Below are 26,023 nucleotides of genomic sequence, written 5' to 3' on the forward strand. Positions count from 1 at the left end.
CCGTTAATTACTTTTGAGATTGAGATTATTAATGCCAGATATGATTATAGCATGTAGCAAATGTATGGTAACAGCAGGGGGTGTCCAACACAGTCACACAAGGGGCCAACACTCAAAGTACACTTAAGGTCACAGGACAAACAGGAAGAAAAGACTAGAACTAACTGTCACACTGTGGTGAGGTTGTCTTGTCTGGGCTTACTGTGTCTCGTCATTTCCTGTTTTATTTTGAAATGCCTAACTCTCCTCTAGTTTCAGAACACTTGCCCTTCCTCATGTCTCCTGTGTGCCCTCATGATTACCAATTGTCTCCACCTGTTCCTCATTTTCCCCAGAGTTCAAATAGTCTGTCTTCCCCTTGTCTTGTGCCAGTGGGTTGTCGATTCATGTCTCGCACCAGCGCTATGTCCATGCCACAGCCCTCGTTTCTTTGTGTAAGCTTTTGGTCCTTGACTGAGTGAATTTTTGTTTGTAATTTCTATACCAGAGTTAGCCCTTTTTCCCCATAGCCTTTTATTCTTTCCTCTGCGTGAGTGACTTTTTGTATGTAAATTCTTTAGCAGGTAATTTATATGTTGCCTTTCTGTTTTCAGTTACCGTGTGTCAGAAGAACCACCGCTCAGCTATGAATTCAGCCGGCATTTGAAGAATCTGCCCAGTTCATACATCTCAACCATCTCAACTATCTTTATCTAAACTAAAGCTCTTTTCGTTCTTTTGTTTCCTTATAAGCCGTCTCACTATTTTTCAATCAAACAACCTGGGCTCCTTCTCCGACTCGGTCTGACTTTGGTTACTAGAACCAGCAACATGACGTGACCACCTACACATCATTCTTTCATGGGACTTAATCGATCAGTCCCAGTTTTTGCAAACAGAATAACATATGTCTTGTGTCTATACAAGCAACTCTGTATTTTCACTCTGTATGAGCAGCTCCTGCTGCACTCCAAAATAAAACAGCATAATCTGAACCTCATTCAAAATGACTCATGCTCTCCAGACAGAGATGAGATGCCACTGATGCAGGGTTAAGTCATATTCAGTGAGGGAATAGGGGAAGGGAATGCATTTAAAGCAATTCCCTTATAAGCCACCTCACTATTTTTTTACCAAACAACCTGGGCTTCTTCTCTGACTCGGTCTGACTTTGGTTACTCGAAGAGAACAAGCAACATAACATTGACCATCTGGAACAGGTACATATCATCGCATACATATCATGCATGGGACTTAATAGATCAGACTGAGCTGATTTTAAAAATCTAACCTGAGAGATCGAAGATGAAAACTGCACAGTTTAATCAACAAAGAGCTGTAAACTTTTACAGCTCTGTAGAGTTTATTTTCTGAGATCAGATGCTTGCGCTGATGTTTGTTTCTGCCCTTTTTTCTTTAACAATGTTGATTTTAAAGCATTATGGTTTTAAGTATTTAGTTGTGCAGACAAAGCAAGTCAGCGCTTCAAAAATATATGCACAATGATGCACAAGAATTTTACTGAGAAATAGATCCACTGTGTCAGTTTTTGCAAACAGAATAAAAAGTCATATTTCCATACAAGTGACAGAATCCAAATTTGTATTTCACTCTGTATGGGCAGCTCCTGTACGTGTATGTGTGCGGACCGAAAACAAACTTTCATACCAGTGCTGAAGGAAAAAGGAAAAAAAAAAAACAAACTCAAAACGAAACAGAAACAGTATAACCTGAATCTCATTCAAAATGAATGACTAATGCTTTCCAGACAGATGTGATGCCACTGATGTGCGGTTAAGTAATGATATTCAGCGACCCCAGTCAGCATTAGTCCTGCGTTACATGGTTCTAAGGGAAACGATTAAGATGTCTTTTTAAGTTACAGCTTTTACTGTTCAAGTGCTCATAACTCCATCACAGCCTGACAGTAAATCTGCGGCAGTCCTCTGAGGCGTTACAATTGTCCACGCCATGTTGATAAAACGACAGCAAATGAAGTTATTGATATGTGTAAATACGGTTCAGTTCACCTTGTACCAACAATGGAACAACTGGAACTCCAGAGATAGGATAACTGCACGTGCAGTGTGCAGGTAGCTGCTTTTAGACATTAACACTGATTCCTCCACCTAACAGAGCTGTCAACATGCAAATAGGTGAAACACAACAAAGTCATCTGAAAGGATACTGGCATTATTCTAAACTTATACTATTGTCATCAATTTAAAGTTGTTCTATGTATTTCCAAGTCCTTAAAAGGTAATATTTAAAAATATTCCTCATGCTCATTAAACAGAATTCTTGGACAGGTTGTTTTATTGAGATCATAAACTCATTGAGGCTTGCTGAGGTAATAAATCAGACCTACAGAGAGTCCTTCCCTGATGTTTTAAGACTCTTCAGCTTTAGCTTCACTTTACAGATCTAAACCCACGTTCCCTTCCATACACAGTTGATGGATATATCAGGCGTAGACGGCATGGGAGACATTTAACTGTAGAGTCCTGTTACAGCTGGGAGCTACACCTGGAAGGTGACTTTTAGACAGTTGAAACAGTCTCCCCTGAGCAGTGTGGTGGACGAGTGACACTACAATGTACCTCAGCTGACAATCATTTACACTCACTGGTGTCCTTTTCTTCTCTCCGTGTCTGTGAAACATTTCAGCATCTCTTTGAGTCCAGCCATGCTCTCCCTTTCAACCCCCCTCCCTCTGTACCTGAGTGTCCTCCTCTTTCTGCTTCACTCCCCTCCTGTTCTCACCTGTCAGCCTGGGAGCCGCAGCCAGTGTGAGTCCGCCCCCTTTGTCCCAGGCCATAACCTGGTGGGGGAGGGATTTGATGTGGTCACCCTACAACACAAAGGAGCCTACTTATTCGACATACAGACTTACCTCAATTCAAACGGCACCTGCACTCTCTGCTCCAATCCTCATCACGGCAACGAGCTGCAGAAAGTAATAAAATATTAGATTGTTTTAACACACAGCATCCTCAACTGTTTCATGTGTGCATGTTAACGCTGCTGCTCTCACCCTCATTTTCAGATCCCGCTCTCTGTGGTGGACTGGCGTGCATTCACCAAATTGGATTCTGGTGTCCACAGCACCGTGCACGAATCCGTCAGGTATTCAACAGTTCTCTTGTCACACAGCGTTATGATCACTGAGCTTCAGAAGAATTTCATGACCCATATTCAGCTTTTCAATATGACATTCCAGCCACACTTATGAACGTGGACAAGTCGCCTCAGCTTTAGTGTTTTCACATTTTTTATAATGTGTCTGTGTGACATACTGAATATTTATGCATAATTAAACCGTCAAAGCACCACAGATACATTGTGTCCACAATAAAGGAAGAGAAATTCATTTGGAAAAAGTGAAAACAATATACTTTTCTCTCTGGTAGTTGGCAGAGCTGAGGTGTTAAAGTTGGTCTTAGTCCCCTTTAAAAAGCTCTTGAGTTTGAGATAACTAACTCATGCTGCTCTTAAGAGAAACAATAAACAGCAGCGTTTATTGATTCAAATGAGTCTGTTCTGTAATTGTGTCTACAGCTCTCTGGTTGAAACTTATGCGTCCCAGGGCAATCGTGACTGGAAGGTAAGAAGACATGCAGTCATCTAAGTAACAGAAAACAATAAATAAAAAACGAGTCGTGATCAGTTCATCATTCTTTCACTTTTTCCTGCTGCTTTGTTCATTTCTGGATCATCTCTCTGCCTAAATATCAAGCATATTAACTTTATAGCTTAATAACACCCTTTTAAATCTGTTTTCCTTTGTATCCTTGATGCTAACAGAAAAATGAAACCTTTAACTGGAAGCATTTGTCGACATGATTTTAGCAGTGACAGAACATGGTGACTACTGAAGATGAAGATGAAACAGCTAATGAGATTTGTATTTCTTGTTTCGTTTGCTAGGGAGGACTACATTTAAAAAGGGTCAGCAACATGGTTTTGGGAGGAACACGCTCTGCTTTGTATAACTTTGCTGAGGCCAAATCTAGAGAAGACCGCTTCTTATTCAGCATCAACTCAGTCAACTTAAGACTTTATGGGTAAGATCTTTTCAACTAAGGTATTAAGGTGTTTCTAAGATAATTTCCTCTATGCCAACATAGTGGTTAACGCTGCTGCCCCACAATAAGAAGGTCCTGGGTTCGGTTTCTGTGTAGAGTTCTCCCATGTTCTCATGTTCTCCCCGTGTCTGTGTGGGTTAACTGGTGACTCTAAGTTGTCCGTAGGAGTGTGAGTGTGAGTCTGAGTGGTTGTTAGTCTCTGTCGTTCTTTGTGTGTTGGCCCTGTGATGGACTGGGGACCTGTCCAGGGCGAGCCGGGCGTGGCTGCAGCACCCCCCACTACCTGGACACAGATAAATGGTAAATGATGAATGAATGAATAACTTCCTCTAATATCTTTGTGTGTAGGTACCGCGTTTCGAACAAACCGACCCTCAGCTCTGAATTCACAAGAGATGTATGGGAGCTGCCACGCGTTTACAACTCCTCCACCAAGGAGCACTACAAAGAGTTCATCAATACCTATGGCACACATTTCATCCGCAAGGTTCCCACTCACAAACACAAACATACGCACACAGGTTGTTCACTAGAGGACATACAGACACACCAACTTCATATTGATCGTCATTTCTTCTAAATGGAAACTATTTCTTCTCAGGTCCACCTCGGTGGGCGATTCAGGCAGGTCACTGCTACACGTACCTGTTTGTCTTTTCTCAATGGGCTTTCTTCAATACAGGTACATGCAGCACAAAGCTGTCTATGTGTGTCAACACAATTTGCACACAAAAACAAACTGCCATAGATGTTGAGTGACTGGTGAACGATGATTTACTGTATATTGCTGTTCATTGCACTCAGCAGAAAAGTGTTATTTAAACGCAGTCTACCAAATAATCCCCTTTTTTCTCCAGGTGCACAAGTGTTTATCAGGGGGTCTAGCTGTTGGCCTCGGCATAGCTGGATTATCTTTTAGCCACCAAGAATGCCAAAAAGTCCTGCACAACCGAGACACCACCACCCACTTTGGCGCCGGTCTCGTAGATCATTTTACGGAGGTGGCAGGAGGCAAGTGGGGGAAGGATTTTTCATTCACTCAGGACAACTCTGCGATCTACACAAACTGGTCAAAGACTGTCAGGGAGCTCCCTGATATTGTCTTATACAATATCAGGCCAATCTATAGGCTCTTCCCAAATTGGGCACGGAAGTTAGGAATGAAGGCTGCCATCGAGGACTACATAGACGAGAACGCTATGAGCAAATCATCCAGACAACCGAGCTGTGCGCGGTACAATCCTAACCTGTCGTCCGACTGCTGTCCCAGACAGACCTCATGGGGGAGACTTCAAGTGACCCTCCTCCGGGGCTGGAATCTGTATGGAGATTACGTTAGTGTAACTGACGCGTAAGTAGTGAGACTATCACACTGACAAACTAGAGGTGGCAATCATTATCTGATAAGAAATAAAGATTCAGCGACTTTATAGTCAGTTCAAGTTCACAGAAACGTTTGCATGCTAGTTTAAATGATTTGAAAAATGGCCAGTTAGTTGTGAATCTTCATTTCAGAGGTTTTCATTTAGTTTGTTGTTGACGTCATCCGTCCGTGGTCTAAGCAGTTACTTCCAATCTAATGAACAACAAAACAAAAAAAATTAACAAACACTACTTCCAACAACACTGACTGTCCAAGGGTGTGTCCAACTATTTGTTTTTAAGATAAAAAAAAAACAAAAAACACATGGCATTTGTTGTTTTCTCTTGTTCACAGATATGGTGAGATCACCTATGGTAGCAAGTTCCGCAAGACCAGAATGATCCAATCTAACGACCCCAGGTGGTACGATAGCTACGATCTGGGCTATGTACGTACACCTCATTAAACATTAACACAAAATAACACAATAGATAGATAGAGAACAACTTTTGTGAGCTGACCTCAGAGGGACATACTAAATGAAGCTAGTTCCACATATCCAGAACATCTAAATGAAATAACAGGAGTTGTACTGGATTACCTGTCCCTGAAGCTGCTTATCGCTAAAAAAATGGACGGACCTTTCTAGCAACACACATTTGGTTGAAACTTGGCTTCTTATTTATACACACTATCATAAGGAACATAACTGAAGTACTAAGCATATGTGGAGAAACATGATACCTGCAGGCAAATGAATTTAGTGTGAAATGTGACATGCGGGTGAAGTATGAATATTTTGATCACAAAACTAAGAGAGGAAATCATCAAAGTCAAGCTGAAGATACACAATAGAGGTGCCTGACAGGACTGTGACATAATCTGTCAGATACGGAATACGAGTAATTTGGTCCCTCTGTCTTTCCAACAATATCAAAATGACCAATCATCCATTTCTCTGGCGCCTCCACATCCCAGTCTCTAGTTTATGCTCTGAGGTTCTGTGTTACCAAAATGAGACTTGATGTCCTCAGCGTTGTTTACACTTATCCCCAAATAGAATCTGCGTGCTCCCGAACATGAGGAAATAACACAGCAGGGTTGATGTTGGTGAGCTAATGTTGATGAAGTAGCAATAGCTGGAATTACAAACATCTGCTTTGAACAATATCAAGCACATATGAGACATCAGCGTGACAGGCTAGTGCCTGAAATTAATTACAAAAGACTCCTGACGCTGTGGATTTGATGAATTATCGAAGGGTTTAGTATTAATGAAGTCAAGGTTGTATCAGCATTTAAAATTTAGGAGTAATTCTGATAATTCTGATATTGTTTTAATGTAATGTTTATTCTGTAATAAAGGTGGACACAGGCTTAAAGCTGTGGATGGAAGTCTGGGACGAGGACCCTGCCCATGACGGTGATGACCGTCTGATTTCATGTTATACGTATGTCAGACAGGGGAATCACGAGCAGAGTTGCTATGACGGTAATAGTGGCTTTAGGTTTGAATACACCCTGACCTGTGACCGTCATCTGACTGGAGACCGCTGTGACAGGTACAAACCATCTGCAGAGTGAGCGATGCGCTCTTCTGGTCTCAAAGGCAACATGCACCTCTTTAATCAAGCACAATATCGCTTCTCTTGACCTCAGTGTGCCCTAAACATGTTTATTTTCTACATATTAGACCACATCCTTCTCCAAGTAGGAGAGTTATTGTCAGTTATTGTTTTACATATTTGTTTTACACATTCCAGTACTTATTTTCTTAAAATTAAAAGTCATAATTGGTTATCTTTTGCACAACATTTGGCTCAAACTCAGAATAGTCTGTAGTCTTACCTCGTCAGACCTGTTTCAATTATGGCACCTGTTTCTGTAAATCTAAAAGAAATCTTCATTGTCGTTATTCAGCAATTCATTTAAAGAAGATGATATTCACAATTCATAGTTCATATATTGTCTGTATGTTATACAATTTTCTCTGTTCTCTGCTCCTCTACATCTATGAGCTTTACGCATTGTTTCTAAATCATTTGTTTGCCTTTGTTGTATTCAATAATAACCACCGTGTAGCAGCTGGTGTCCTGTTTTATTTTGTTTTGTATTCATATCAATGCAGAATATGTTTTTGATTCATTTTCATCAACAGCACGAACGTTAACTCAGTGACTGAACACAGGAGACTGACAGGCTCCTATTTATTCGCTCTTACTGTCACGTTATGACAACATTGTTAAATCCTTGACCTCTTTCTGCAGTTTTTGTAAACTGACCCATTTTTGGTAAGCACTTCCAAACAATTAAACTTAATCTCTAATTAGTTTTTTCCTAGTGACACAGGATGATTTACATACTTTCACTTTTATTTATTTTCTGTTTAACAGGTTTGACACCTGAATGAGTCCTGTTGATAAATATTTGCCGCTGATCTCCCTGCAGGTTGCGCTGAAGATATTATTAGAATCATTTTAAGGGGATGTGTTTCTTTGTTTACTTTATATTCATTTTTTTATTATTTCATGGACACGTATACACAGAGTTTCTCAGCCTTATCAAACACTCCTGTAGGCGCAGCCGTTTAGTACAGTGTTTATATTTGGTGAGTCAGAAACTTGAACAATGTGCGCTGCAGGAGAAAACAGTAGAAATGTAACGCCGACACACCTCCATCTCTCTGACAGCTCCCACCATCCAGGTTACTAAGATTTGGTGGACATGAGACAGCAGCCAATCAGCTGTGAGTTCCAGTGTTTTCGACCAATCATAAAAAACGTCACTCTACACTCACAGTGACGTCACCCTCCCTCATTCTTTAGATATAACAATGAGGTCCAACCCTCTGACGTCACCCTCCCGGCGTGTTTTGAATCTGCGCATGCGCCTTGTGACGCGCATACAGGACGCATGCGCTGCGTTGCCCGCCAAAAGCCGAAAAGATGACGAAGGTGGTAAAGTGTGATGGAGGCAGGAGCGGATAAATCATCCTGAAGGTGAGTCAGTCAGCGTTTTTCCACCAACTTCCTTCATGGAGCTGCAGCTACATATATTTTTTAACTATTTTGTGTTTTTGTCCTTACGACCAAAGAACTTTCTACAGTTGACCCGGTGCCTTTGTGTCAACCAATTTGGTTCGCCATTGGAATAAAGCCGTGTTAGCTGACTCCGCCCACAGGACTAACCCAGAACCACTGGATCTACGGAAAGCGAAGTGGTACAAAATGATGGACGATTATCGTGAAGTTGCAGCGAAAACAGGACTTCCCTCTTGGTTTGATAATCTGTTAGTGCATTCAGTACTGCAAGTCATTGTTTTTTAATGGAAAAGAGTTAATTGCATATTTGTGATTTCTAAGCTCCGAGTTCACGCCCGTTGATTTGTTTATAATTTTTAATGAGTAAATAAATACCATGCTTTGTTGTTAAATTGTTATTGTGTCTATGCAACAGTTTAACTGGTTGATCATCACAATGACAATTATGTAGACCTATAGCCTATTTTATGGGCATATCGTGCAAGAGATAACAGATAATGTGGAGGCTTTCAGGGAAAAAATATTTTAAGTGTTCAGTGAATGGATCGTTGACTTTCGTATAAATCATGCACTTACTTGGAGCTAACCCGGGGTGTCACCTAATTCCCAGCCCAGCCAGGATGTGTGTTTGCCAGGTGAATGTGTGTTTATGCTGGTAAAATGGACAAACTTGTGTTCAACGAGCTATCCGGTGGGTATTTCCAAAAATCAGAAATATGTCAGAAATATGAAATATGTATGTTGTTTTCCAAATGAATGGCGAGCAATAGTAACGTTATACGTCAAAAGTAATGTCATCAATTAGTCAGTCGAGCATGCTAACCAGTTAGCTAACCAGTTAGCTAGCAGTCCATTTTGAATCGACTTACTAGTGTAAGTGATCCGGCAGTGAAGTTTACTTAACGTAGGCTACTCTCCCACAGCTGCCATCCATTTACACAAAGACTGAATGGGCTAACAAAAAAATTCTCAATTTATTGTTTACACGTTTTAAATAACACATCAGTAACCTACACATTGGTTTGTCCCTTTTCGCTTTCCGTACACCCCACTGTATTTCTATTTGCGTTTTTTCCTGAAGTACGCACGGTAACTTAGCAACTACGCACGACTCAGCAGTAAATCAGCGTAAATCGGTGGACACACCTGAAGCAGCACCTGCGGTGAGCTGTATCACAAACAAAGCCTTCAAATAAAAGAAAAAATAAACATTCAAAACTAAAAAATATTTATTAATGTCATTATTTTGCCGCCTGTGACTGAATAAATGACCGAATCACAGCAGCACTCCCTCCCGTGTCCTATTTTAAATTTACTCATTGTTACCGCTGGCCTTCTATTTCCTCCTCTGTATTTCTCAATATTTACTCTATTTTCTACTGTAAAAAGTGCACATGTTCCCATTGAACGTGTTTGTATATAAGGAAAATCTAAATAAAGTTTTTTTTTGTTTTTTTTAAGAGTTCAATGGAGTGCATGGATAACAATGGATGGAGATCAGGTGATGTTTTGCCTGTTTTGTGGCAAACACATGAGCCGCTTTACAGTTTTACAGTTTTCCTTATCTAATGAATTGTTTCCATTTAATATAGATGGAAATGGAGTCATTCAAAATACAGCGAAGAGTCACAACATGACACAATTCAAAAAGCTTGTCCATACCCTCACCCAATATTTCAGTACTGGTAAATGTCATATAATAACATCGAGGTGACAAATAACAAAATTGAAGGAAAATGATTGTGTCTTGTTTTGAGCCAAGTGTTTTGCAGATATTTTCTTTATTTGGTTGTACTGTATGAAGGTACATACCAGAAGTTAACTCAGCAAGCACTGGCTCGCTAACGCTGATTTCCACACCTGGTATGAATAGACTGCTTGAGTTATCGTGAATGAAAAATCCTTCATGTGTGCAGTCAGTTTCACTCTGACTCAGTTTGACAAGGCTTTATAAGTGGATTGTTTTTTGTTTGCTTTTTTTTTTTTTTTTTACCTTATTGTCTATATAAAAAAAGCTATAAGTTATAAAATAAAATGTGTTATCATATTTTAAGATTTCTTTTCAAAAATCTTGCTGACAGTTAAGTTTCATTTCTTGTAAAACATGAAAGCTGCCTAGAATGTTTGTGGGTGGCAATGAAACTGGGTCTGTTCTTTACAATGAAAAAATGCAACCTGTTTGAATTGAAATGTGCTGGTCCTGAAGGAGGTATGCCATTGTATTATCTGCCAATTTCCTTGAAGTATAAAATGTGGATTCTCCTGTTTGTTTTTTGTTTCGTTTTTTATCTGTATCATCTTTCATCTTAATCTCTAATTAAGTCAGGTGAATTAGCTGAAGAAGGATTCCTGTGTGCAGCACTCATCATGTATAAAAGGGCTGTTACCTGCAGACTGGACAGCATCACCACATCGGCTGACACGTCTCCTCATCTGCCAGTGAGCTCCAGGTAAAACAGTTTTCATGAAACTATCTGCACTGATTCATATATAAATGGTCTTTTCAATCAAGTTTTAAAGATTTTGCTCAGGATGGAAATCACTTGTTTTATTTTTGGGAGTATTTTTCTTCCCTGTTTCGTTGCTCTTTTTTTTTTTTTTTTTTTTACGTGAACTAATAATTTTGTGATTTTTGCTCTTATTCCTATTTGACTATTGCGACTCAGAGTTCATAGTGTTATTCCAGATTTTAAATTTACATGAGCCTCAGAGCTGATGGTCTTTTGCAAGTACATAGGCTGTGGCTTTGGCTGCATCGCTATGATTGATTTGCCCTAAAATTTTCCACATTGGGTTTAGGGTTGAGAACAATTTCTGAAATAAATCATCAAACATTATGGAAATAAACAGTTGGATACAGATACAAATTGCCAGGCCATTAAGGAAAGGGCTAAAATTAAACAGCAGTCTAATGATTACTTAAATAAAATAATACTTGCATGACCCTTTTTTTAAATTACAAAACTATATTACTTTCATTTTTAACTATACCCTGAGAAATAACCTGGACTGAATTCTGCTGAGAAATTATTAACTGCTTTTAAAATGTGGATGGATATTTTTAAGAGCACACAGAGTGAAGGAAATCTAAATCCAGCCCATCATAAAGTATGCTGAAATGATACTGACTCTTCTCTTTCCTGTTCTCCAGCCATGTTCTCCTTTTCAGCTCCTCCCCGTCTCTTCATGAGTCTCCTCTTCTTCTTACATCTCTCAACTGTTCTCACCTGTGACAACACGATGCAACATGATTGTGAATGCGCTCCCTTTGTGCCAGGCCACAATTTGGTGGGTGAGGGCTTCAATTTGGTCACCCTGCAGCGAACAGGAGCCTTCTTGATCGACGTCTACAGTTTCCTCAGCCCTAATGGCACCTGTATTCTCCGTCGCAACCCTTTGCAAGGCAACATGCTCCAGAAAGTAATTTAAACCAGAAAAGCTTAGAGGCATATTTAAATGTGCACGGCAGCAAATGTGACACACACATATTGTTGACATATTGACCATGGTGGTCTCACCTTTATTTTCAGCTGCCCCTCTCTGTGGTAGACTGGCGTGCATTCAGGCGCTGCAAAGTCGGTATCTCCAGCAGCATGCACACTTCTGTCAGGTAATCTGTGACACATAAATTGTTATAAAATGGAAAAGAGAAATTGAGATTGAGTTTATTAATGTTAGATATGATTATACCATGCAGCAAATGTACACCAGGGGGTGTCAAAAACAATCACACAAGGGGCCAAAACTCAAAGTACACTTAAGGTCACAGGACAAACAGGAAGAAAAGATTAAAACTAACCATGCTTTGAATATATATGATTTGGAACAGACAGAATACTAGATTTTTCCCAATGAAATAAATAAACAAATATTTTGTTCTCCATGAAAATATCTAGTGCAAATTTGAAAACATAAATAAAAATCCTTAAAATACTGCCGCATTAGCTCAACAAACACAATGGCTCACTGGCAATGGCAATAAATATGTTATCTGCCAAAAGTTTAAATTACCACTTCAACAACTGATTTCCATTGAGAATTATGATAGAACAATATGTCATTCTGAAAGGAATGTAACTAGGCAGCTTTTCTCACTTTGAGTGTATTTTGATGCTAAATTTGATGATTGGCAGCCGTCTTAAACAGAATACTCGGACTGTCGTATGGTGGCTATACTTCATTTAAAGATCTGAGAGCTTCTTCAGCCACATTCAGCAATTACTGATCTACCTTCTAATAACCACCCAGTGTTCAATCCCTGTTCAGTGTCTGCAGCTTCTGCCCTAACATTGAAGGTAACAACTGTCAATTCTGCCTTTAGCTAATGATATTTTATGTGATTATTTCCACAGCTCACTACTTCAAAAACAAACAGAAGAAGACAGCAAGGACTGGAAAGTATGAATCACTTTCACTTTCATCATATATATAAATAAATCAATATCTAGATATACAGTTGCTCATTTACCAGCTGAGGCAAATAGGATTATAATCAAGTGTTCTGGTGGTGTACCTGATTATGAAAAAAAGTATCTTTAAAGTAAAGTCAAGTTCATTGTGTCAAAGAGCACAGTCTACACCTCACGGCCTGTAGCTGTAGAGCGAATTCACCTAAAACCACAAATACAATGTGATTATGTCTTCCTTTTTTTTATCAGTTGGGACTGGATTTTCTGAAGTTTGTTGGTGTGGAGGTTGGAGGAAGTCATTCCGTTGCCTCTGGCTTTGCATCAGCCAAGACCAAAGTGGACCGCTACACATTCAGCAGACACAGTGCCACCTGCAAGCATTACAGGTAGAGTGTGAAGGCCAACAACTACTTCACAACACAATTTTTATTATATATATTATTATATGTTGCCTTTCTGTGTTCAGTTACCGTGTGTCAGAAAAACCACCGCTCAGCTATGAATTCAGTCAGGTTTTGAAGAATCTGCCCAGTTCATACAACATCTCAACCAGAGCCCAGTACAGACGGATCATCGAGACCTACGGCACACATTACATCCGCCAGGTTCAAATACACACACACGTCAATTTTACTTTCTTGATTTCCTGATTAATGACTTTACATTAATATGCCAATGAAACCTGTTTATCTCTGTGACATTTTTGTGTGTGTAATTTCAGGTTTATCTTGGGGGCCGAATCAGGCGAGTTACAGCTACACGTACCTGTTTGGCCAGTCTGAGTGGCTTCTCGGCGTCCGCGGTATATAAAGCAGACATGACTGTTAAAGACAATAATCACCATTTCACACTTTCTCTGAGACAAAAGCAGTATCTAAAATCATGTCCTGTTATCTAGGTGCAAAATTGCCTGTCAACTGGATTCAGTGTAGGCCTGGGGAAATTTAGTGTGTCCCCTAAAATCGGCATATGCAACAAAGTCTACAACAATGAGGTCTCCTCCTCCTTGTACAGCTCTAGTTTGCACCAGCATTACACAGAAGTGGTGGGAGGCAAAGATTGGACGGGCGAGTTTGCGCTCAACGGTACCAAGAGTGACCAAGGCTACAGGAAGTGGCTGACGACCCTCAAAGATCACCCTGATGTTGTTCAGTACTCCCTGAGACCAATGTATGAGCTGGCGACAAGCCAGACAAAGAGGCAAGGGATGAAGGCTGCCATAGAGAAGTATTTGAAAGACAACGCCATCAAGAACTCGAGCAAACAACCATCCTGCGGCGGCAGTGATCAAGACCTGGATTCCAGCTGCTGTCCCAAAAAGGCCAGGAGAGGAACACTGGAGGTGACCGTCATCCGAGGCTGGAATCTGAAAGGAGATTATTGGCACCAGACTGATGGGTGCGTATAACACATTTCAAGCTACAGGAAGCCATTTAGTGAATGTGAGGCTTCAAACACAGATGTCGATTCGGTGATTCTCTTTTCATGTTTCTTCATTTTACAGATTTGTTAAGCTACGGCACGGCTCCAATAGGTACACAACTAGAATTATCCATTTGAACAACCCTGTCTGGAACGAAAGCCATAATTTTTCGATGGTCAGTATTCATCTTCTCTCTTTTCAGTCCCACTTTCTGCTCTGACAGTGTCTCGCTTTAATTCCAATTTGGATGAAAAAACTGATACTACTCTTTCTGTCTGATAAATATTATGCTGTAATGACTTCCAAGCTCACAAAATAGCCGTTTAGTCAATATTTGATGGGCATATAATGGTTTAGTAACTTTGACTTTCTTTTTTTTTTTTTTTTTTTAATAAAGGTGGACACACTGCAAAGTTTGCACGTTGAACTCTGGGATGAAGACACCTGGCAGAACGATCTGCTGTTTTCAAGATTTGTGCCTCTAAAACAAGGCACTCACCACCACACATTGACGTCACCCAAAGGCAATGTTGAAATCATAATCATTCTCACGTGTGACCATAAACTGGCTGGTGACAGTTGTGAAAGATACAAGCCATCTCCAAACTGAGAAATGCATTGTGGAGAGATCACTCTACTCTTCTTTTTGATCAAGTGTGGATTCAGCTCTATTAGTTATCTCTGTGTTTGTGATGACAAAAAAAATTGTGTAACACACTTCAGATAACTTTTTGAAAGATTTCACTCTGCAGATCACGCACAGTCCATGTTTCTTACTTGTATTTGGGTTTGCATTGCTTTAATTTGGGAAAGATAGCTGTCTTGTTTATTCCTTTGTTGATTTGTCTGTGTTGTGCATCTTGAATCAATTATGACTTTTAAAAACTTTTAAGCTCTTCAAACCACTGATCATTGAAGGTGAGTGCAAGTTGCAAGTTTTAGAAATGTTTACACAAACACAATAAAAATTTAAATATTTATAATCCAAAAATGAAAAAATAAAAATTATAACTGGCTATACTCTCATCTACAAAGTCAGGTCCTAAAGAGTAGTGAACCTCGGCCCTATTCTTGTCTTTGAGTTTCAGACCAGGGACACGTTTATGTTCTCCAGTTAAGGTTTTTCTTCAGCTCTTCCCAAAGTGCTTAAAAATCTGATAGGTGGAGGTTTGGTCTGCGGATTTAGAAGCTTCTTTTGGAGTAATTTTGCCCCCATCTGGTAAAATAAATGAAAAAAAATACTAACACAGCTCTTCCAATGGAAAATGACAGTAAACACAAACATGTCTAGTCAGGGATAGTGGTTTCCAGCACTTCCTGGACACAGCTGGACATCAAACCAGACAAAATGAAAACACACAAGTTTGTTTGTCTCCACTGGTGACTGTGTTACTGTGTTAAACTCTGGCATATACTAATAAGTCAAGCTCTTTGCCCCACCATGGTGCAGTAGAATCACTAAAGTGGGTTCAGCACTGGGTCTTGGCTTTTTTTTTTAAATCGCCCTCACATGACCACATTTCTCAATAAAGTTGTGTTCAACCGAATTACCACAAACTGAGGCCTTCACTTGTGTTTGAGCTCAGCGTGTAGACAGTGTGTCTTCATGTGAACACAGTGTGTGTGTCGTTGTTGGGGGGGTGCACAACAAATGTGTGTGACACACAAATGTAAAACATAAAAAAGCCCTAATGAACTGCCCCCACCCCTCTGCCTTCATGCCCTCCTGTGGTAAAAGTTTCCTGTGTGGCGTTTACTGCCGTGCGTAAAACTGCAGCTCCTGCGGATTCCTCCTTCTCATCTTTGGAAACGCGCATCGCACGGAAGAGCCCGGCCTGGGGGCTGTGTCAACCCCCTGCCGGCTCCCTGTCCACCACACAGCGAAGACACACGTGGATCTGATTTTTTTTTTTTTTTTTTGGAGGGGGGGGGGGGGGGGGGGGGGGTGACTGTGCGGCGCCGCTCCGGAGGAAATGATGGAGGAGGAAAATCTCTGACGCCTCTCCGCTCTGCTGCTGGGAAGGTCCGCAGGAAAACTGGACTCTTGGTTTCGCTCTTCGCTTCTTCGTCCTCACGGTGACACACGTCTGGAAAGTCTGCGTGGATTCGGGATTTAAAGGGTCACCGACAGTGAAATGTCTCAGGACTGGAAATGCAGCTCCACGCCTGTCTGTTGCTTTTTATTATCACAACAGGTAAAGAAATGCCTGGACTGCTCATTTCAGCCTACACGGTTACTATCCGACTCTGCCACTGATCTTTGTATGGGACATTATTTTTTAGCTGAAACTGCTGTTTGATTATCTGCTACTTTTGAATGAAGTCACAATAGTGCTGCTCTGTTGTCAACATGAACTCGGATGGTAGATGTTTCTGCGTACACAGTTCAGTTCAGTGGTAAACTGAAAGCCCCAGTCTGAATTTCAGGGATCATTAGACGATTGAAAGAAAGGAGAAAATCTTTTAACCCAGTTTAAATGATATCAGAACGAAGGCCCTCTGTGACCTGTATCTGCTTGTGTCTCCCCAGATAAAACATTGGCCTTATGGCAGCACCGCTGTGGTGGAAATGTCAGCCTGGACCAAGAGCCAGCCGGCCTCATCAATCTCACTTCACCTGGAGTTTTTACAGACACAGACGGGCTCAACTCCACCAGCCACGAGCTGGATGAGGCTCCTTCTCTGTGTACTTGGCAGATAAATATTCCTCCAGGTAGGAGGGTACTCTTACGGGTATTGCGATTGGACAGTGGTTCGAACATATCAGTGCACTGTGTTTTGGACAAGGATGATCAGATCCTGGGGAACGAGGGGACGGTTCTGCTCTCCGGTTGTGCCGGGAGCACGGCCAGCCTCACCTGGAGCGGAGCAGGACGCCCTTCAGAGCCAATGCAGCTCTCCTATCATGGTGAGAAACTGTTAAGAGCTACACTTTAATCCAATATAACCTGCTTTGATCTGGTTGTCATAATAAGATTTGGCTCAGACTAGTTCCAGACCTGGGCTTTGATTATGTGGTAGTGTTGTGATGAACAGTGTTTACAGTAAGGAGGAATGCTGTGGTTACTCCTGTGGAAACGCACTGTGGAAGCGTATTGTTCAAAGTGTGCTGTAAATCTTTCAGAAAGTTGTTATCGTGCTCGTACAGAGATGTTGTTGTGGTTTCCACTCTGTCCCTCTGTTTTTGTGTTTGTTCTTGGTGATCCAGTCCAGGAAGATGTTAGGAATTCCTCGGAGGACCACACCAGCCCACATTCAGACGAAGATCTCGTAGCTTGGTCTCAGGCAGGAACCAGCTTTGCAAGCACAACTGCTGTTCGCCAAGAGGTGGTGAGAGGGACAGAAGGGGTCAGAGGTCACCTCTACGAAGGTCTACATTGGAGTGCTAGGCCGCGGCCTGTGTCTGGCCCCACCTCACCCCTGCAAGGACTCACTGTGGCTGGGAGAGCCGATAGGGAAACTCTCCCTTTTCCTCAGGAAGGACCGAACAATGGAGCGGATACATCTGGAGCTGATCCCAACACCGATGGTCCCATATCTGCCGGAGAGCGAACACACCCCTATTTTCAGAATACACTCCTCCACACCGACACACCAAAAACAGAAACAAACCCCACCAGTGAGCTCCCTCAAACTCGTATGTCACTGACAGATGGAAAAGCCATCAGCTCCGACACCTCTGCTGGCACAGACTCAATCACTCACACATCTGAACTCGTAGACAAAAATCCAACCACACAAAGTCACCCCACACTGTCCAGCTCTGACGTCTCGTCTCTCGCCTCTTCTCACTCTGAGCTTCCCTCAGTGACATCCTGGGAGAGCCGGACCGTCCTAACGCCAGGTGGAAGTGCTGCTAGTGGGACACCCAGAGAGAAAGAAGGCCATTCCTGGAGGAGTCAGAGAAGCACAGACAGACTTAACTGGGATGTGACCTCTGCCATCACCTCTGACCCTTTAAAACCTCCCAGTGAGCTTCCAAAGGATGCAGATGTTGATACTGAACCCACCAAATCATCCAAGTCCTCCCCGGCTCCTACTGAGCCTCATCAGTCACCCGTTACCCACATCACAGAGCTCAGCGCTGCTGTTAGTACTGCAGCGGCGGCGTTGTTTCATCCAGACATAAATCGAACCGACCCGTTTGATTCTGCTGTGTCTGATGTTCCCAGTCGAACTGCTGCCTTTGATAAGTTCGACGGCACAGTGAAGCCACACACCCCCACTGCTGCCACACACAGCCAAACAAAGTCTCCAGAAAGCACAGGCAGTCTCACGCACTCTCCTCACACATCCCCTTCAATCGCATGGACACAAACAACTGGAGAAAGTACACAAAGGGATTTAATGACCTCCTACATGACAACAAACACTGTTCCCTCGTCGCCTGTCATTACCGAAGTTGAAGACAGCACATCAAGGTTCAGAGGTTCAGCGGCTTCACCCAGAACAGCGCAGACGTCAGGAGATGTTCTTCAAAGTTCAGCTGCCACAGGAACCGCTACTCAAACGTACACACTGCTGCATGAAACCTCGTCCACAATGTCACCTTCTCCTGCTCCTCATTTGCCGTCCAGTCCGTCTCCATACTGGCCTGTGCCCTCATACACACCCCAAACACCTCCCAGTACTTCACACTCCACTGACGGACCTGTGTCTTTAACCACCACTGTCACCAAATCCACCTCAAACACAGTCTTTGCTGACCACAGAACTGCACCTACAGCCTCGCAAGCGCCAACAATCAGCTCTGCGTCTTCGAACATACCTTTGTTGTCTTCTCCCAGCGTCCCCACTACACATGAACAGCCCCGCAACTTCGTTACCACTTCACACACTCCTCTGCTGTCACGCACAACTGCCAAATTAAATTATGGAAATGCAGATGTAGAAGTGAAAACAGAAATAGGGGATGAATCCAACAGCACAACCGGACACACTCCCACAGCTGAACCGTCTGAGCCTGGACCTCCAGCTTGGACCAGCCGTTATCCTGGAGAGAAGAGCCGTGCAGTGGTCACACCTTCTGCCTTGACTTCCACACCCACATGGAGCTCCAAAACTAGTCAGACGCCCAAGTTTTACATTGTGCCAGACCAGCCGGCAGCTGTTAGAGGTAGTGTCGTCATGTTTTTGTTCAGTGTGACGAAATATTTCAATATGGCTTTTGTTGTAATGGAATTATGTGCTTGTTCTGCTCAGTGGAGTCAATTGAGCTGCTGCTGCAGATAATTGTAGAAGAATCCAAATCGGCTTTTACTGCGGGCCTGGAGGAAGACACTGCTCTCTGGGTGAGGGATTAACACGCTGTCACACAGCGGCCTGCAGAAACATAATACGAACAGTAGAGTTGAAGGTGGAAGCAAAAAGCTCTTACTTCCTGTTTCTTTCAGCTGGAGCCGTACCTACAGAAAGCCCCGGGGTTCAGCGGGCTGCTGGAGGTCTGGAGCAGGTGAGATAATCCCATTATATTCAAGTGACACAACTAATTTGTCAAAGACAATCAGGAATTAGTTTTTTGAATATTTGGCTTTTGTGGGGCAGCGTTAGTGCTGTTGGCCCTGTGATGGACTGGTGACCTGTCCAGGGTGACCCCGCCCCTCACCCAGAGTGAGCTGGGATTGGCTCAAACACTCACTCCCCATGACCCGGAAAGGGATAAGCGGTAGAAGATGGATGAATGAATGAATGAATGAATGAATGGTTTGGTGTGTGAATCTGGTGTCGTTATATTGTACATAAAAAGCACAAGCTTTGTAAAGTTGCAAAATGACAGCTGGCCATGTGAGCATAAGATGACTCTACGGTTGTGTTGTTCCAGCGGCCACGCAGTGCAGAGTTTGGTGGCGTTTAAAACCCGCGGTGCTCTGCAGTGGCTCAGCATGACAAGTCCCACATCACTGTTGGAGCAAACAGGGCTTGCTAAGGCAGCTCGGGAGGGGAAGAAGTTCAGAACCTCCAAAGTCACCAACATCACACTGGGAGGTGAGCTTGAGTTTTTGTGCAACCTGATCCAGCCAAGTGTCTTCGCTGGGTGCCACTCTCCACCTCTCTCCCCTCATTTTCTGTCATCTGTCCTCTGCCACAGGGGCTTCATTTACCTGACGGGAAAATTCAATATTTAGATCCCTTATTTAATAAACCCCAGTTTCAGGCAGATTCATAACCTAGTTAGATAAATTCAGTTAAGATCATAATCCAATAGTAAGAAATCCGATTATCATGCCTGTGTTACTGTGACTGTGAACTGGTTACAGCGGCATTTTATCATCAGATTTTTTTTTTTTTTTACTTGTGGTGTTTTGCAACGCATAAAAGTTCACATGACACAAGTGCTGCGGCTGCATTTCGATGTGGTCAACACACGTGTGGAATAATGCAACCTCAGTGAGTCATTTGTTTACTGTATGCTGGTGGACAGATAAAGCTGAAAGGCATATTGTGTGGGAGTTGCAGTGTGTCAAATAATACAGGTCAGATAAATGTCAGCCAACTCTGCAGGTAAACATAATCAATTACTCAAAATCGACCTTCAAATCCTGCCTGTTTATTATTATATTTGATCATTTCCATAAACAAGTGCCAGACAATGTGCAAGATAAATCCCTTATTGTAGTACCATTTTCTTTCCACCACATTTAAAGGACAGTTCAGACAATATTGTGTCTTTTTACAGTCAACTCCTTCTTAGAATATCAGTTCTTCTAACAAGTACTTCCAGTGTAGCTGAGGCTGCATTTGTTCTACAGACCTTCAGTTTGCTGAGCTATTAAAAACATGTTGAGTCACGCTGCTGCTCTGGGTGACATATCCTGTTATTATGTTGGATGTGGACTTAATTAAAGTCAGTTCCACCTACATCATGCAGCTTAACAGTGCAACTACTGTGTATTAATCCTCAGCTGAAAATAGACTCTGACGAATGCACCAATTATTCCTATTTGAGTAACGTTTGCTAAAAACTGCAGCGCCCAGCTGTTTTTGGGTAGCATCTTTAAAATAATGCATGATAACGTATGTATTTGTGTCCTGTTTTTATACGTTTCCACTTTCATCTGATGTAAATGGGCTTGCAGCTGAGTGCCACAGATGGGGTTTGGGGCTTTTTCTGGGATTTGTTTTTAGGGATGTAACCAGACATTTTCTGAAACACATCAGGTCTGCAGGGTGACGTGTGTGACTGGTTACTGCAGTGCCCAGCTGGCTACAGGTGTGTGTCCCCACCTAACGCTGCAAACTATAGCTGTTCCTCTGTCTGTCACTTTGACTACTGCCACCACCACGGCATCTGTACGCACCATCCAGGCCAACTTCCTGTTTGCCGGTAAGCACACACATACAGTTTCTACACCATTCATGTAAATCTTTGTAACAGTCATCATCTATTGTTGTTTTGTTTTTTGTTTTTTTTTTTTGTAAGCTGCCTTGTGGGAGAGGACTTCTGGTACATGGGTCGGAGGTGTGACATGAGGATGACCCGAGCACGTCTTGTGGGCACATGTCTCGCCATCTTACTCATCATGGTGACCGTTATTGGTGTTTTGGCCTTTGTGGCAGTAAGACGCTACCGAGCCATTCTGATCCAGGCCAAAGTCGATCAGACTCGCAGCAGGTACACACTCGCTCACTGATCAACACAACACGATCCACTCAGTGAATAGATGAGCAAATGTAATTACAGTAATGGTCACTAGATGTCAGACTCTGCCTGCAGAAATGCTTTCTGGTAGTGTAATGCTTTCCTGTCGATGCGTGATAAATCTGGAAACTGTTGAAATACCATCCAAACATGCACCCATGCACAGCCTGGGGGGGGGCATTAGTCATTCTGGCCTCAGCAGGACAGCCAACCTAATTTTTTTTTTTTAACTTAATGGGGCAATGTATCCTGGGAGATACAACTCCAAACTATCTAAAAAAATTCCTTGGAAGTGTTTTAACAAAGTGTAAATGATTTAAGTGGTATCAAATTATTTTTCAAAACTTGTTTTCCACTCTTGCCTGTTTAAGGGTTAATATAGTTTCAACCAAAACTGGATGTCAAAATGTATGTTATCGATTGGTTGGTTGAGTGTGCAGCTCACATTAGTGATTGGGTCCAATTTATAATTCATTTTAAAGTGCAGTAAACAGAAAACAAAACTAACCAAATCATTGTTTTTATGTTTCACCAGTTCTGCTCAGGACATTTACGTTCAGATTTGTCCCAGTTCCTCTGTGAATCAGTGTCCCCTGTCTCTTCATTTGATCCCAGGCTGACTCTTTAATGCTTTCATTGGGGCTCCAGAGAGGGCGCAGTATCTGTTGTAGGACGTGTTCATGATTTTGTGTGTATTTGTGTATATGTGATGTTGTGTGATGGATAACGTCACCATCTAAAACTTGTAAACTATCTGTACATTTGCTGTGTATGAACATTTTTCTGCCAGTAATTTTAACTATGACCTAAGTTCAAGATAAAACAATGTGAAGCATCTCAGTGTGATCTGTCGTGTGTACAGTTATCGCAGGTTCAACCATTTCGATGAGCTGTCAGGTCGGTTCTGGTTGCGTTCGTGGGCAGGATCAGCAGATTCATTGGACAATCCCGCCTTCACACGCTCCGATGAGTTACTGCACCTGCGAGCGCTCGACCGCCCCTGCTGCTACCACGACGACACGCTGTCGCTGGCCTCCACCTGCCCCAGCCACGGAGCACGAATCAATACGATCTACCCACACAGGTACACGCACACACTCACTTTACGGTATTACAAGTTAAGGTGGTAGTTTGCTCTCAGTGAATCCTAAGAACAAGCTTGGTTCCTAAAAATGAACAAAGGTCGTGGTTTGCTGCCATCAGCCTTTACTCTGCTGTCATGTAGTAACCTACCTTCACCACAAACTGCAATACAGTGATTAAACAAGCTATTTTTCTTTCCCGCCGTTTTTGCGGTTTATGGAAGTTAATTCAAATACAATTAGACTTTTACCCTCATTGTTGAAGCATTTCCCCCCACAAAGAAACATATTTTAAAACGAATCTGTGGTTAGTACGTGTTTTCAGTTTTGTTATTGCTCACTTTGACACTGAGTTGTTGTTTATCTATCAGTGAAGACGACACATGAATTCATCATCAAACTTCATTCTTTTACTCACCAACAGCAAAAAGCAACAGCAGTCTTAACTCACCTTTGTTTTGTCTGACTGAAGTTAGCCTGCAAGCTAGCAGCCAGCCCCTGGACATTTCATTTTTTGATATGGACCCACTGTAGCTTGCAGTCTGGCCTGAAGATGCCGTGCCACTCTGAGACCTATTATAATCGCTCGTGTTATAAATGCAACAATGGCTGAAGGTCTCAAATGACAAATATCACCACCCTCACCCAGAAAGAAACCTCCCTACGGCCCCTTTAATCCTGTGTCAAGTTGTTAAAGATAAATGTGTCCAAACAGTTGCTTTAAAACAGCAGACACAAGCAACATTAGTATTCAACTGAAGTCATGTCAGATCCAGTGATATAAATATAAATTAGCTCTCTGCTCTCTCCAGAGGGAAATATTTGACTCTGTAGTTGCCAAATTCTGCACTGTCTTCCCTATCTAGCTGTTTTGTCTGCATGATTAGAGCTGAGGAGTTTGAGCTACTTGGTTTATCACTGGTTTTGTTTTGTTTTTTTCACTAAACAGCTGACTAAGGCAATCAAAGGCCGTAGTTCTGGATGAAAACAACAAAGCTGCTGCTAAGAGAAGGAAAACTATCATTAAAAAAAAAAAAGACGCTGAAAAGGCCTTTAGAGCTCAGTTGAGTAATAATTCTGTTTCTCATTCGCTCAAATCACATTTTCTGTTCTTGATATCAAAATATTGATTAGAGCAGCTTAAACTGTAGGGTCAAGTACTTGATTTAAATGAATACAAAAGCAGGCAAGTAAATTGATAAAAAAAAAAAACAAATATAAAGAAGGAACATACCAATAACAAAAGTCTTGTAATTTTAATACAATATACCTTTTAATTGATATTGTTCATATCTTGTGTAACTGTCAAAATGCATGCCAGTTGGTATTTGCGCACGCTCACACATGTCTGTGTAACACTATCTAATCCTTTGGCTGTCTTTTACCTGTAGCTCTCAGTACGGTTGGAGGGGAAGTGAAATGAGCATGGGGGATGGAGTGTTGGACTCAGGTAAGGCCAGCGACCTTTCCGTCTGTAGCTGGCCTGTGGAACCCATACAGTGGACTCCGTTCCCACTTCTACAGCAACTGGCTTCCCACAGGACACCCACAGTGAGTGCTTTTATTTCACCGTGTGTGTGTGTGTGTGTTGAAACAAGACGTATCCATTTTCACTGAGTGATTATGTCTTCCTGTGTGAAACCAGGTGAGGGTTTCAAGGCCACGGTCCTACTGTGAAGGCATGGAGCTGGTAGACCTGGGAAAGAGCTGGACCGCTTGACCCAAAAGAATAATCTCTATGCTCTGACACTGGTATTTTCAGCTTATTGTTTTTGAAATCGAATTCTCAAATCTCAAATGTTCGTTTTTCTAAATAAAAATTGTGAAACCATAAGTGTAACTGTTGGTTATATCTGTGAAAGCACATACATATGTGTGTGTGTTTGTGTTGGGTTTTTTTTTTTTTATGAGGGGGGCATCTTTAAGCGCAATCATGATAAAAGTGAGAGCAGTATGAAGTATGAAGACCTGGTCTTCATACTAAAGGATACATTTGTTATTTATTTTCGCAATGGAAAATTTGATGAGACCATTGTTGCCTCCTGTATGATTTTATGAGGACTAAGAAGCTTGACACAGTGAAATAACTCACCTGGGTCTGTTGCACAATGTGCAAAACTGAAAAAACAGGACGCTCATGCTGTTCCATATTTGCTGGTTGTGTACATAATCAACTGAATGGTTTAAAGTTCCCACGAGGCCAAAAAATCAATTTCAGGAGTGTAAACAAAGATTACAAAATGACTGTAAGAATTAATGTCTCTCACTTTTTACAAAATAACATCTTGAGAATCTCACCAAGGCTGAATTACCAACAGCAGAGCTCAGACAAACAGCCACGGACCCCCACGAGATACAAAAACCCCAAGGTCGGTGTTTGGACTCAGTTTGATAAGGCATTTACTCAGCACAGGCAAAGTACAAACTAGTTGTATCAGACATTACATGCAAACGTGCCGCACCTCCTGCTCAATGCCGTGCAAGAAACCCAGCTGGAATGTGATGCCATAAATGACTGGGAAAGACTGGTCGGGAGTGAAACAAGCATATATGTACACTGACCTCATATTGCAATTCTATAATTGTCCCTATCCTGGGAAAACGAAAAAGGGAGTGATTGGTTCGGGAGAGAGAGGAAATGTGGCAAATAAAGGAAGCAATTGGATGCATGTAAAGGAGAGAGAGCGAGGGATGAGTGAAAGGGGATAGAAGCTACCTGCTAGCTTCTTCCTTATACGGTCTTAATCAGAGCTGAGAGCCAGGCCTGTGAGTTCCTCTGACTGTACGAGTGAGCAATGCAGTGAGGGAGTGTACATGTGTGTGTGTGTGTTGTAATGCATGCATGAGTCATGCACGCTGCTGAGTTTTGAAATGGCTTGAGGAATGGCTCGAAGGTCAACAGGAAATGATGAGAAATTATTGTCAGGAATAGGTTAGTGGGAGCATAGTAAGGAAAAGAGGAAGAAATAAGTATGAGTCTGTGCATATGTGCGAAGAAGAGA

General features: G+C 42.0%; 3 protein-coding genes across 4 annotated transcripts; all 3 read left to right on the plus strand.

The window, feature by feature from the left end:
* Positions 1 to 2,641: 2,641 nt before the first annotated feature.
* On the plus strand, positions 2,642 to 7,350 carry LOC115048105 (perforin-1-like). The gene is made up of 9 exons (XM_029509384.1): positions 2,642 to 2,935; positions 3,026 to 3,105; positions 3,538 to 3,583; positions 3,907 to 4,043; positions 4,413 to 4,551; positions 4,666 to 4,746; positions 4,922 to 5,415; positions 5,782 to 5,875; positions 6,793 to 7,350. The coding sequence occupies exons 1-9, from the start codon at positions 2,666 to 2,668 to the stop codon at positions 7,009 to 7,011; spliced, it is 1,560 nt and encodes a 519-aa protein (XP_029365244.1). The 5' UTR covers positions 2,642 to 2,665; the 3' UTR covers positions 7,012 to 7,350.
* Positions 7,351 to 10,496: 3,146 nt separating this feature from the next.
* Positions 10,497 to 15,832, plus strand: LOC115047393 (perforin-1-like). The gene is made up of 10 exons (XM_029508297.1): positions 10,497 to 10,918; positions 11,620 to 11,888; positions 11,999 to 12,078; positions 12,821 to 12,866; positions 13,127 to 13,263; positions 13,344 to 13,482; positions 13,599 to 13,679; positions 13,776 to 14,275; positions 14,382 to 14,475; positions 14,698 to 15,832. Exons 2-10 carry the CDS (start codon positions 11,622 to 11,624, stop codon positions 14,908 to 14,910), a joined length of 1,557 nt encoding a protein of 518 aa, XP_029364157.1. The 5' UTR covers positions 10,497 to 10,918; positions 11,620 to 11,621; the 3' UTR covers positions 14,911 to 15,832.
* A 458-nt stretch (positions 15,833 to 16,290) lies between these two features.
* LOC115046330 (flocculation protein FLO11) lies at positions 16,291 to 24,849 on the plus strand. 2 transcript variants are annotated; one of them, XR_003840924.1, is made up of 11 exons: positions 16,291 to 16,495; positions 16,831 to 17,208; positions 17,509 to 19,416; positions 19,503 to 19,591; positions 19,694 to 19,752; positions 20,122 to 20,285; positions 21,459 to 21,624; positions 21,721 to 21,912; positions 22,802 to 23,023; positions 23,971 to 24,084; positions 24,413 to 24,546. XR_003840924.1 is itself a non-coding variant. In XM_029506636.1 (11 exons), exons 1-11 carry the CDS (start codon positions 16,453 to 16,455, stop codon positions 24,739 to 24,741), a joined length of 3,456 nt encoding a protein of 1,151 aa, XP_029362496.1. In that variant the 5' UTR covers positions 16,291 to 16,452; the 3' UTR covers positions 24,742 to 24,849. The 2 variants fall into 2 exon arrangements, 1 of the variants encoding a protein (XP_029362496.1); XM_029506636.1 differs by lacking the exon at positions 23,971 to 24,084 and adding an exon at positions 24,667 to 24,849 and having other exon boundaries at positions 24,413 to 24,572.
* The last annotated feature ends 1,174 nt before the right edge of the window (positions 24,850 to 26,023 follow it).

This window comes from Echeneis naucrates, chromosome 1 (genome assembly GCF_900963305.1).
Source record: "Echeneis naucrates chromosome 1, fEcheNa1.1, whole genome shotgun sequence".
Taxonomy (NCBI): Eukaryota; Metazoa; Chordata; class Actinopteri; order Carangiformes; family Echeneidae; genus Echeneis; species Echeneis naucrates.